The sequence below is a fragment of the Leguminivora glycinivorella genome, chromosome 11 (assembly GCF_023078275.1).
Source record: "Leguminivora glycinivorella isolate SPB_JAAS2020 chromosome 11, LegGlyc_1.1, whole genome shotgun sequence".
NCBI lineage: Eukaryota > Metazoa > Arthropoda > Insecta > Lepidoptera > Tortricidae > Leguminivora > Leguminivora glycinivorella.
Window position 1 is genome coordinate 4,650,381 of NC_062981.1, and position 14,323 is coordinate 4,664,703.

General features: G+C 38.7%; 1 protein-coding gene across 5 annotated transcripts in view; it reads right to left on the minus strand.

The window, feature by feature from the left end:
• LOC125230890 (atypical protein kinase C) overlaps nt 1–14,323 on the minus strand; it is a 408,150-nt gene that overhangs the window by 177,530 nt on the left and 216,297 nt on the right. The window contains exon 1 of one of the 5 annotated variants that reach the window (XM_048136149.1): nt 989–1,674. The exons of the other annotated variants lie outside the window; for them this stretch is intronic. Coding sequence (XP_047992106.1) covers nt 989–1,562 — 574 coding nt within the window. The 5' untranslated portion in view covers nt 1,563–1,674. Of the gene's footprint in view, nt 1–988; nt 1,675–14,323 lie in introns of those variants that run through there. 5 annotated transcript variants of the gene reach the window in all.

Consider the following 14,323-nt stretch of genomic DNA (forward strand, 5'->3'; position numbering starts at 1 on the left):
TAATTCGTAATTTGATTTTTTATTCAACGACTATAAATGCTAAACTAAAGTTTTATTTAACTCAAATAACCTTTGTAACTTTACTCCTGAGCATATTTACAAAAGTTAACTACGATGAAAATTTAAAGAACTTTAACGAAGTTATATATTTTTAATATTTACAGTAAAAAGCATTTAAACAGCTGTTTTCAGTTTAATTTGTGTTTGTATAAATTAGTAATTTTACTAATGCCTAAATTAATTAACAAAATTACTAATTTGTTCCCAACTTGTGTTACAACAGTTTTTAGACATAAATATCAGGTATATTACTACTTTTTTTTGATACAACATGGTAGGAATATAACATGTAGGTACCTAAAATTTAGATCAATGTAACCAATAGTTTTTAAAGTATCTTGCACTTAGCGACCAAATTGCTACAATAAAATAAGTTTCGCAATTTTGCTAGAAACACTTAGAACCTCGAGGCGGCAAATTCTTAGCAGCATTGTAGCAGCGAGTCGGCAAAAATACGCCGGGCACTGCCCGCAATACCGTTCCGTTCTACAAGGTATCTTTTCAGAAAATTGTTCCAATTGCTAAAATAAGAAATTTCCGACAGAACAAGCAAACTCGGAGTTCAACAACGTTATAAATGATAGGAATCAGTCAAGCAGAAACGAGAGACCGAATCGATTCTATATCGTCAACGTGTTGGTTTGTTTTCGCGTAATTTACACAGTCGGTGACCTAGGAATAGTAGATTACATAATTAGGTACCTAGCTCAGTAGGTTAAGGAAGAAATGTCTCGGATCACATGTAATTGTAGGCCGAGGAGGAACCGAAGTCAACAAACATGTGATCCAAGGCTTTCTTATTTACTGGCCGAGGATACTATTTTTCTGTTCGCAATGGCCTGAAATTTGACGCTTTACGGCCAGAGAACAGAAAAATGTAGTCATAAATAGGTTACGTAAAAAGCACTGAAATCGAATATGAACGTACCTGTAGCGTAGGCCGGCTCTAGGTCGTCCTCGTCGTCGGTGTGGTGGCGGCTGGAGGCGTGCGAGTGCGAGTGGTGCGCCACTCCCACGTGCACGGGCTGGATCGGCTGCTCGTAGTGCTTGTGGTGGTCCACGTACACGCGGTGGTGGTGCGGGCACGGCGCGGGCGGCAGGTAGTCGGCGAGTGTGCCGCCACGCGTTAACGTCGATCCTGCGCTTAGCGTGCCTCCGCCGCCGCAGGAGCCTAACGCGCTCCGCACCGAGCCGAGATCCAAAGATGGCCGCCGCGACATCTCGTAGCTCTCCCCGAACAGCGCGCTCGCCGGCACCGCGTGTCGCACCTCGTGTTGGTGGTGCGAGTGTCCGCCGTTTGACGAAGAATGCGGCGACGCGGAGTGCTCGCGACTATCCCGCGACGTAGATGCCGTGTGGATAATGCTCTCGTCGTGCGTCTCTAACACTTCCCGAGCGGTCGGTGGATTAGGATGAGCGTGTGACGCCGAAGTCCCAGCGCGGCGCGGACTGCGCCCGCGATCGGGCATCACCGACGATGCCGACCAATATCCCCACGCCATTTTTATATAGGTTAGTTCACTGCACTAATACAATCACAGTTATAAACACTCGGAAGACCGTTGATCCTAGAGTGACAGAGCGTGGAGTGGGTTTTAGTGTGTCGGAGTGGCGTAATCCGAGCCCAGGTCGCGTGCCGAGGGGGCGACAATTGTGTAAACGAACCTAATCTCCTTTGACGCCGACGCCGAGACAAAGCTTCGTGGCGGCACGTACACAAATATTTAGCTAAAAATATTCATTTCTAAGCATTTATTCGTCGTATTTAGACCAGTGAGTTTCATTTCATATCTCATTGCGTAGATAGGATCGCGGCGGCGCGTCGTTTTGCTAATTCGGGTTTATTCGTGAGTATTCGAGGCCAGTCGGCAGGCGGTAAATGAGATGGAAACTTGGCTGATATATAGCGATAAATAGGGGCAGTGGGTACAAGTTTATGAGCAGCACGCTGGACAAATGTGGACCGGCGGCGCTTACATCACGTAACTAATGTGTTTGGATAGAACATTAATCTTACTGTGTTGGAACCATCTTTGTACGTATGCAAATGAGGTTTTCTGAGCTTATTCACTTTGTGTCTGGCGAAGTTTATGCTAGTTACCATTTTATAACTATATGTACATAAAATATAGCGCCTAAGTATCGTGTCGGTCTAAAGTCTCGTGTCAAAAAGTTCGCCTTAAACACGCTTACCATTAAGAATGTCTTAAAATAACTCATGCGACATTAAAACTAATGTGACACCAGCAATGAAAATTAGCCCCATTAAGACCCACCCAAAATCGCGGAAAAACCCGAATGGGGAATTACAAATTGTTATGTTTTGGGCAAGAGTTGTATAAACCCTTCGTGACGTTGAGTTGAGGGTAATGAGGCGGAACCGCGATACTAGACACCGCGCCCGTTTGATGTGTAATGAAACAAATTATATCGCGACCAATGGAAAGGAACTAAGCCAAAATTATCGCCCGTAACGATTTTCCGCAACGCGTATTTCAATACCTCGCCATGGATTCTCGTGAAATCGAGTTATCGGGGGAAAGAGTTCAGGTAGATACATTTTTTTATGTCAGCTGTCAATTAAGTAATGTATCCCGTTGTTAATTTTATTTATAAATAAATAAATATTTATTTATTTATTTATTTTATTTAAATAAATATTGGGGACACCTTATACAGATCAACCTAGCCCCAAACTAAGCAAAGCTTGTACAATGGGTACTAAGTGACGATAAATATACATACTTAGGTAAATAGATAAATACATACTTATATATATATATACATAGAAAAAATCCATGACTCAGAAACAAAATATAATCTATATTTTGCTATTTCGTCGCACTATTTAATTTTGCCTGAATCACCTATAAGTACTCCTGTTCAGCAAAATGTACTCGTAATATAAATTGTTAAATCTGGTGTCAGAAAGTTTTAGTGCACGCAAGGTTAAATTCTAACTTTTTTGAGGTAGGTAATAAAATAAATCTATGCGGCAATAGTTTATCCAAATCGATAAGCCTTGGGTTAAATCGGATTACAAAGATATTGTCGCAATGTATGTTGTACAACGCTATAAATTTGAAGACTTAGGGCCCGTTGCATCAAACCATCTGTCACCGTTAAAGCGTTCGTAAAATTTTATAGTATGGGAAGTTCCATAGACGTCCGCTGCGTGACGGTGATATGTCTGTTAAATGTGGTTGATGCAAGTGGCCCTTAGATTTGCTTCGCAAAAATGGCAGAAGTATCAATACACGATGATAAAAAAGGTTTCAAGCTGTGTTCAAACTACAAAACCGGTTAGGTATTAATAATATGTGTCGTTTCCAACCACTTTGCATCTTGCTACAAGGACGCTTTCACAGCCTATTCTTTTAAAAACACCAGCCTATCTTTTCCTTATGGTAATCGACGAAGACATATGTACCTTTGATCTAATATATCTGTTTTAAGTCGATAATCCTCATAAAATCCTAAATCCGTATAGACCGTGCCGCCATCTACCTCAAGAACCCCACACACACACACATTATTTTCCCCTCGCGACTCAATGACTCAAGATGCGGTTGCGTGCTCAGAAAGTGTAACCCTACCCTTACGCCAAAGACTCCCTTCTTATAGTCGAACCTCGATATCACAGACGACAAGGAAAATGCCAAAAACCTAAGGTTTCGTCTTATGTTTAAAGGGTATCGGACCTTCTTATATTATAAGTAGGTCATTGTTCATCTTAACACATTCGGACCCAGCGAGTGCTACGACGCTACGAGGGTAGTCCATAGCATGGAAAAGTGTGTATGTAGCGAAAAGAAACTACAAACAGAGCGATCGCCTACGTCGCCCGGTGGTTAAGGCAATTAATGCGTTAAATAAGTTTCGAGTTACAGAGGTAACACGTATGAAAAGCATACAAAGGCACTAGTAATATGGAGACACATAAATAGGTAAATAGAGACATAATAGTGATAAGCGTGTCGGGAATTCTACATAATTTCGTGTTAAGAAGTAAAAGGAAAGTAAGGTATAGCAGGGCAAATCTCGACTGGGGGGATATTGTACCAAATCCACTTTTTCCATTATTACACTATGATGTAGAGTTTTACATGTATCCACTGAACACGCCTACCATATATAACCGGCGGACACTCTAATTAGTAATGCAAACATTGTAAAACATGGAAAAAATGGACTTGTTACATTTGCCCCCCAGTCGAGATTTGGCCCGCTGTAGATTACTGGCAAATGGAATTTTATTTGGTGTTAACGTGTTTCGTCTTATCGAGGTTCCACTGTAGTACGTTTCAGGTACGAACGGCAGGTGCTTTAAATAGGTCAATCTGTTCTTAAGTGGCCAAACCGCCTACGAATACACTTCAATGTTTAACTGGACTTTCGTGAATTGTGGTATCGAAAGAGGATTCGGTTATGGTTCATAATTCCGTAACTTCGGCATTTTCGCTTTTATATTAGAGAATTTGAATACTGGTATAAGCTATGCATAAATTATGATGAAGCAAATATTGAGTTTTTGTTTATCGAAAAAGCGCTTTTAGTGCGATTCTTAAACATGAAAATGCTGTTTGAAGGAATATTGAGCGCACAATGTGCATGCACGATATTGAGGACACTTTGATATTGCTGACTGCAAAAGTATCGAGAAACCAATTCGAACTAATAACAATTTGATATCAAAGTTATTTTATAATCCGCGGCCTCTCTAACTACATCCAATAAGCATGTTATATACAGTCAACCAATTTGATTCCTAGGCCACTGTGTAAGAGTAATTATTTATTAATGCCTTATATTTTGATTTATCTTACTGTTATTTATGATGAAAGTATTAAAGAATATCAATTGACTCATACTAGTCACTGGTTTCCGCCATGTTGGATTGTTATAAAAATGGCGGACATACAGTGACGGGGGCCAGTTCGAGTACAGACGAGTTGTAGTGAAGAAGTCTTGAATTATTTATTGTAAATTGGTTGTTAATATGTTTGTTATAAGCGAATAAAGTAAAGTGATGGTACAAGTAATAGTTTTCATCATCAACCTGGTAATGTCCCCAACAGGTCAGAAATGGGACGAAACAAGAATCGGTAAAGATTTTTGCCACGCCACACGAACGTAAGGTTTTCTTTCCTTTGGTTTTTTTTTTGTGGAAGTACCATTATCTTACTTTACGAAACGTGCACTGAAATTGTTATGGTAAGTGAGACATTTATTTTTCTATCTTTGGCGTTGTAGAACTGGTTTGATAATCTACCGTCATGACTATATTGCAAAATCTGATGGAATAAAATAATTGTGGTAAATTATATCAATAGATCGATAATACGCATAAAACAAAAGTATAATTATTGATAAAACGTGCAGTAGTCAATCACTTCTCATTATTTAACATTATTGTTAAAAAAAAAGATGTCATCATTACATTTACTTACCCTCAGTACTGTGTATTATTAAAAGTTATAACGATTTCTTATTTTTATGAATCCAAAATGGAACACAACTTGTTCAGAAAATTGCATATTATTTTACACATTAAGCGCTACGATATGCTGCAGCGGTCAATTTGTGACAGTATGTCTTTAAGAAATCGTGGAGTTATGAGTAAACTGGCACTTTGTCAATAGGAATAAACTCTTGATTAAACGATTTTTTCCTTTGTATTAGCAATGCCTCGAGTTGTTAAAAACGGCTAACAAAATTTTGCTTCAAATTCACATCTCGGTTTTTGAAAAGTGGTGACATTTATTATACCAGTAAGAAAATAATCATGGGTAAAATACTTGTTACTTAATTATGATACATATTCGAACTTATCAGATTATACAGATCTGGAATACAATTTAAAATAAATATTTAATTATATAAGCTGTGTAAAAATATGTAATCATAAAATATTCTAATATTGCAATTTCTTGAGTCAAGGGACACAATATTGGTAAAAAAAAAATATGTAGGTATACATATTATGACATGTTGATTTTAGTTCAAATTGAAAATTATAATACAGGGTTACTTGATATTTGATGCGTTAAGTACGATATTGATCATAGTATTTTTAATGTATACAAAAGTCATTTCCATCTGACACGTGGCATAATGCCGGACCGTGCCCAAATCCTGGACTAAGTTTTTAAATACTTTGTGTGAATCGAATCCATTACATTAATCGTTAAATCGAAGTTGTGTCACTGTCATTCAATTCTGTCACTGAATTTAAAATTTAATGAAATTTACTTTATTGTATTAAAATGCCGGATTGTATATCCATCTGTTTTAATAATGTGACTTCTTATTGTAAAAAGGAAGTCTTAAGCTTAACCGTAACTAGAAAATTAAAGTTTTGCTATGTTTAATCTGATTGGCAAGAACATGATTGAATGTTACCATATAACGTTTATTTCCAATTAAACTAAGTTCTAAATCTTCATCTGTGAAGCATATGTTGTACGTCAAGTCGTTTTAAAAAAACATGTTTATCGTTATAGCAGTTGTCAATCTATAACAACAATCTAATAATATGATCGTTATCATTTCTTTTAAAAAAGTTTGGTCACCTCTGGTTGTTCGTGAAATCATTTTCGGATATACGAGTAGTAACTCGTTATAAAACAAAAATGTTTTTCCTTATATGATCAATCATCATTAGTATAAATCTCAAATATTTTAACTGTGTTATAGATTTTACAAAGTTTAATTCCATGAAAATTGAAGTGCTTGGGTTGACGGCAGGCATTTATTATTACCATTCTACAATGGCCAGTGATGGCGCAAGTATCTGATAAATGTATATCAAATCATTCTTCGTATATTACCATGATGATCATGGGTATGTATTCGATGGGAAATCGACAACTAATGTATAATGCTGTGAATTTAATCAATGATATCATTGTTTGTTTCTGAGATAACACTAATTCAATATTAATTGCGATGATGATTTATATATTGCAATGGTGATAATTCAGGCAAATGAGATGACATCACTTCACAATTGGAGTCATATGTAGAGTCATATGTAGAGTCATATGTAGAGTCATATGTAGAGTCATATGTAGAGTCATATGTAGAGTCATATGTAGAGTCATATGTAGAGTCATATGTAGAGTCATATGTAGAGTCATATGTAGAGTCATATGTAGAGTCATATGTAGAGTCATATGTAGAGTCATATGTAGAGTCATATGTAGAGTCATATGTAGAGTCATATGTAGAGTCATATGTAGAGTCATATGTAGAGTCATATGTAGAGTCAGATGTAGAGTCAGATGTAGAGTCAGATGTAGAGTCAGATGTAGAGTCAGATGTAGAGTCAGATGTAGAGTCAGATGTAGAGTCAGACGTAGAGTCAGACGTAGAGTCAGACGTAGAGTCAGACGTAGAGTCAGACGTAGAGTCAGACGTAGAGTCAGACGTAGAGTCAGACGTAGAGTCAGACGTAGAGTCAGACGTAGAGTCAGACGTAGAGTCAGACGTAGAGTCAGACGTAGAGTCAGACGTAGAGTCAGACGTAGAGTCAGACGTAGAGTCAGACGTAGAGTCAGACGTAGAGTCAGACGTAGAGTCAGACGTAGAGTCAGACGTAGAGTCAGACGTAGAGTCAGACGTAGAGTCAGACGTAGAGTCAGACGTAGAGTCAGACGTAGAGTCAGACGTAGAGTCAGACGTAGAGTCAGACGTAGAGTCAGACGTAGAGTCAGACGTAGAGTCAGATGTAGAGTCAGTCATTATCAAGAGTTATATTAATAGGTGTATTAATCATGTCGGTCAATATGTAGAGTTGGTCAAAATCATGTAAAAGAACGGTCAATATGTAGAGTTGGTGATACTCATGTAACAGAACGGTCAATATGTCGAGTTGGTCATAATCATGTAAAAGAACGGTCAATATGTAAGTTGATCATAATCATGTAAAAGAACGGTTAATATGTAGAGTTGGTCATGATCAATTGATCATGTAATAAGTAATAACGCGTGAATAATAAAATTCGTCCGTAGTTACAGTACAATTTTTGTACGTTTGACTATTTTGATTACAGTACAAGGTATAATATGTAGATTTGGTCATAATTCATAATCATGTAATAAGTAATAACGCGTGAATAATAAAATATTTTGATCGTAGTACAAGGTATACAATTAACGCTATTATGGTACTTATTGGTAGATATCAACAAGGAGGATACCTATGGCACAATGTAACATGTATCTTATGGAATCAATGTTTGATGCACGTGGACGGACGTGTTAGTGTAAAGCACGTGGATGAACGTGCGAGTCTTTTAAGCGCGTGGATGGACGTGCGAGTATTTTAAGCGCGTGGATGGACGTGCGAGTATTTTAAGCGCGTGGATGAACGTGCGAAGCTTTTTATTTTTAATACACGTTGATGAACGTGCTACCGTTTAATTTTAAATTCTTACTGATATAAGCAATCGATTCAAAATAATCAACCAAAAATAATATTCTAATATTTCATTACACGCCTTACGTTAACAATCGGGATATGCAGTTGGGAAAACTTAAATAAAATGTTAGTCAATTACAGATAATTTGAGGCGCAATGCCATGTTCATGAGTGCTTTTATTATTTGAGTTAAAAAATTTACTATGTTCATAAATACCTACAAAAGCATCTAAAAAAAAAATTATTTTATCAATGACATTATGAGAGTATACCTATTATTAGACGGACACGTAATCTCGCTTGCCCGTATTATATAAAAATGATTACTTTAATGATATGATAGATCATTTTGTCGACTTCCAATGAAAAAAAAGATCTTCGTAAGTTCGATATTATTCAAGGCGATATAATGTGTTATTTAATTAAAAAAAATAAAGGGTAACTGTATATAATATTAATTGAACACAAGTACATCGCTATAATGCATGCATAAATTCTGGTCTCATGGCTTATAATATATATGCAGTTCTTGGTTTTTCTTCAGAAAGCTTAAATCGCTCAAACTACATTGCGATGATGTTTCATAAAGCGGTTATTAATTAGTTTTATTCACATTATACCGCGAATATCACTGCATTAGATAAGTTTTGATTTATTTATTTCATTAATATAAAAGTACACTTCAATCTTTAATAATTTATATTATGATCGACAATGTCAAACATTACAATTATGGCGACTTTTTGATTGGTTAAGTAGTACAGTAATTACATTTTTCTCTTTTGGCTACCCGTATTTAGTTCTTTATGTGTAATATAACCTTGGGTGCTCATTCTCAAAAATAAAGTAACAAAGAACATTATGTTTTAAATTATTATGCTTGAATCAGAAGTAACAATAAATTTGAATAACATACGCAACTTATACTTATTACTTAGCATATTTTGTTGGTGATATATTTGGTACATACTAAAAGTCAAGTACATATACCTCGTATCGGTTGTGAAGAGACCTATCCAAGTATCTGTTATGACTCTTTGTAAGACAAATATTCTGCGATATACTTACATTCGTTAAGAATAATATAAAAGGTTCAATGTATAAACCCATTTCATAGATATCAGGAATAAAACTAAAATGTAGAAACCCAACATAATATTCATTGTCTAAATTCACAATAGCCTTTCACGGAAAATAAAGTTATACTTGATGTATATGTGGATAGACCTCTTGATAATTATATGAAAACCCCACAGCTTGTAAGCAGTACGAATAATGATTATTCATATACCTTATCTATGTCATTGCAGCCACATTGTTTATGTATATAATATCTAACGGCTGTCGCTATAATAAATAGCAATTCGAATAGCAATAGAAACATGTGACAATCATATTAACTTGTTGACAAAAATGAATCTCAAAAGTTCTTTGACAAAACCTTATTTTTACTACACCGTGTTTCACTTAACACTAAAAACCTGAAAACTGTTCAGAATCGAGAGTAGAATCGATTGAGCTATATCTTGATGGGGGTAATATTTTTATTTAAATTAGTATTATTAGTTATTTTTGTACGTGCCCATTCTATTGTACTCGTAATACAACATTGTGTATATCGCATTGCTAGAGGTTGTTTACCTTAATCAAAATCATTTATTCGTGAACACAAACAAGACAAAGAACACATCCAACCTTAAAATAAAACAGTACTTAACACTACTCCCATGCGAAAATTCATCCGCAACGCAGGCTTCGTCATGTGGCCACAAATCCAAATCAACAACATGCTTCGTCAAACAAACCAATGATGATATCCGCAACAGGCTTCGTCACACATAAAATAATAACTTTAAGCTAAATGAAACCGTCCCGAATCGTACCCGGTTCAAATGTCCCCATCACACCGGCAGCGTTACCACGCTGAATAGCCAATGAGATCTGTTGGACCAGGTACGATCCGGACCGAGGGTCACATCCCTTGTCCCTTAGCCGCCGGCCCAAATCCCTTATGAACTCCTTCGCCTCCAGAGCCCAAGGTCCCGCAGTTTCGACTGCGACTGGCACAAAGTCGTACATTGGTTCCAGGGCAGAGTATTTGGCATGCTTCATTTTGGCCGCATACTCCGCGGCTGACCCTGCAGACCTAACCGTAAGGTTCAAGTGGGACGGCGCAAACGTGCTGACACACGTCGCGTCCCATAAGAGACAGCGACCCTTCTGCCATGGAACCAATGTCAGACCGTCAGGCCTCTTTCCATCCGTGCGGCACAACCCTGGAGGTTCCAAAACGCAAGGAACGTTGGCCGACACCAAAGCCCGGCGGATTGCATCATTGATAGCATGATGCCTCGAGAAACGTCCCGCGCACTTCAAGCAGCTGAGACCATGGTGACCGTCTTCCTCAACCATGACCCCGCAAACGCACCGATGCGCCTCGCACACCTTACACCCCAATCGCAAGGCCACCGCGATCCTTAAGGAGTCATTGTCCAAAAGCGTGCCCAGTGACGGGGAAGGTAATGCGTGCAGCCACGCCCCTGACTCAACCCTAGAAGCGGCTTTAAGGCGGGCCAAGTTGGATCCCACCGCTCCCTCTAGCATGTTTGCAACAGTCTTCTTGCACAACATGTCGTCCCAGCCCCTCTGCACAATGGGATTTTCGGGCTGATCCCCGCCACCGTAGAAAGTAGTCCACTTGGCTAACGCCTCCGAAGCAAACGGTACCTGGGTAATGTCACCATTGTTAGATAAGATCCGAGCAACAAGACCCAATGTCCCGTGAGCCGAAGCAAGAAATGCCACCACTCCCAACTCTCTACAGCGCCGTATTCCCAACCCACCGTGACGGACTGGAAGGGCTGCTTGACACCACTGCGTTTCATCCAAATGTACATTCAAGATGGATTCAAGCACCCCCTTGATTGTCTCGTCTAACGCTGCGACTTCAGATTGAAACAACCAGGTTGGAGCTGTTCTTAGAATGTACATTATACGCGGTGCAGCAAAACAGTTCCGCAGCAGAATAAGCGCAACATGCGCAGACAAGTTTCCTAGGTGTTCCTTGGCCCGAACCAACGCTAACCTTTTATCTTCAAGTGCAGCACCGACACCCTCAGGAAAAATTGGCGCTCCTAAAAGGCACAAAGAAGATTTCTGAAGGTACCGCAAGCCGGGCAACACCTCTTCAAAATCTGTCCGTACACCAACAGACGAGTCGCAGCAAAAAAGCTCGCACTTAGCAGGGTTCACCTCCAGACCTATCTCCCTCAACGCTGGCACGAGTTTATGAAGGTCATTCAACACTGTCTCTGGACTACCCCCAATAGTCCCATCGTCCAAGTACCAAACATTTAGGGGTGAATCCAGAGAAGAAACAACTTTCTGAATTGCCAAGCAAAATATAAGAGGTCCTAACGGATCACCCTGCTGAGCACCAACCTGCGACGAAATGGTGGTCCCATTAAAAAGTAAGTTGCTCGGTGTCGAATAGCATTGGTGCAGAAATGGAAAGAGGAGGGCACCTGGTTCGCCACTTCATTTAGAATGACGTCTCTTTCAACGCTGTTGAACGCATTCTTAATATCTACTTTAAGAATAACCGCATCTGACCCTTCATTCGCGAGTGCATATGCCCGAGTGGCATGAATCGCTGCCTCACATCCCCGCGCGGTCCCAAAACCTATCTGAACAGGCCGAAAATAAGTTGCCATTCGGTCCCTAACAGCCCGACAGCAAAGCTTGGCTGCAAGGCGTCGAATTGTGCATCCCACGGCAATGGGCCTGATACCCCCATCCTTTTTCGCAAGGGCACACAGTGACGCGCCATACATATAGGGACAAATTATAGGGTTAAGCGAGCCCCTTAACAGAAAGTTGCACAACTTCGTCAACGATTCTAGTAGACGAGGACCGTTGCTGCCCGACGTACAAGACGTTAACTCTTTTAAGTGTTGCGGACGCAAACCGTCTAACCCGGCCGCCGATCCATTATAAAAACCCGCTATTGCCTCCTTTACCTCTGGCACTGTCACTGTTATGGGATCAACCGGAACCTCTGGCGCAGGGGGCACTACGAGTGGTCTAGAAGGTGCTGGATGCTTCTCGCGGAGAGATGTCACAGTTTCCTCGTTGGTAGGCGCTAGTGATGAATCTGACAAAAGTAAGCGAACTGCGCCTCTCAGGTCCCCATCGTGCACCTTACTTTCTATATTTTGCACCAAAGACCTTGACTTCCGCGAAGTATTCTCCGGAAAAAACAATGCTGTACAGTCTACGTTTTCTTTAACTTTAGACGTTAACGATTTCGTACCTTTTTCAGGAACCCTAAGTACCGAAAATGAGAACGTCAACAGAGTAAACCAATCTTCAACAGCATTGGACCGTATGCACCTGTCAATGACCTCACACAATTTCCCCGCAACCAAACATCTTGCCCCTTTAGGAATATGTTTTAAAACATTGACCTTCCCTTTGAGTTCGCCCAATGTATCCAGGCAAACCTGAGGAGCAAATGTAGACGCCACCCGCGAAGAACTGCTGCTGTTGTTTGTGGGCATTTGAGCGCTTGCGCTGGGCCCAGGAACCCCCAGGGTATTTCGGTCCTGTGAAGCAACATCCCTATGGACCTTTGTAATATGGACGTTTAGACCTCTAGGCACAACATAAAGTTTAGGAGAACCCGGGCAATAGGGACAGGTGACTTTAGACGGGCTACTCATAATGGTAAAAAGAACTGGCAAAAAAAAAAATATATCAAAGGTTTTTTTTTTATCCAGATTTTCTGCCGTTAACAATACTATTTAACTTTAAGAGGAGCGAAAGAAAAAAAAAAAAAAACAACAGTGATAAGTAAAAAAAAAAAAACCGAAATGTCACAAAATAAATTCAGAATTAATATCAATTAAAAACATTACAAAAAAAATCGCACCCGTAAAAATCACAAATAAATCAAAATTCAATACAATGGCAATAAATAAATGTAAAAAGTAGGTTGGTATCTATAAATTAGTCACCTAGAATAAAAATAAAATAAAATTACAAATCACAAACAAAAAAAAAAAAAAAAAACAATCATGTCAAAGCATATTTACAATAAATTACAATAAGATACCTAAACTAAAAATAAAAACAAAAAGTCATGTCAAATTGAAGATTTGAACCCGCGCACTGCGCGTCGCAATCACATCCTACACCCACCCTTTCACAACTGCGCCAGCGCCCTGCTGACGTGAGCCGACGAATGTACAGAGTGTAGAGCTAAAAGTCAAGTAGAGCTGTACAGAAAATTAAAAATTCAATTAAAAAAAAAGTAACGATCAGATTAAAAGATGAATACTCTAGATGAGTTTAAAAAAATAAAAATCAGTTGGGGTGTCTGAGGTTTTGAGTGATACCGGAAACACCGTGTAAAATCAGAAATACAGATCGATTTAATTCCACTTATATGGGCCTATAACCTAAATAAAATAAATTGGAATTAACTTACATTAATTATATCCCCAATATATAAAGGAGTTTTCTATTTCGACATACTATTGCATCAATCTTAACTAGAACCTAAAAAAGGAATAATGATAACAGAATAAAAAAAAAATAAAGACGTACACCGTGCACCATAGTCTTATTTGCGATGGTGCTTAAATAGTTGTTTAATATAATATGTATAACACGTTACAAATGGTAAATAAATAATTAGGCACGATATTTCATTAATCACGGGTTATTTGAGTATTTAAAGATTCTGCAGATGTGTATACTGCATAAATCAGAAAAATCTTAAATATAATTACTCAGTATAGCGCTATATTAATAAGTGACGACAATAATTTATTTAATCAT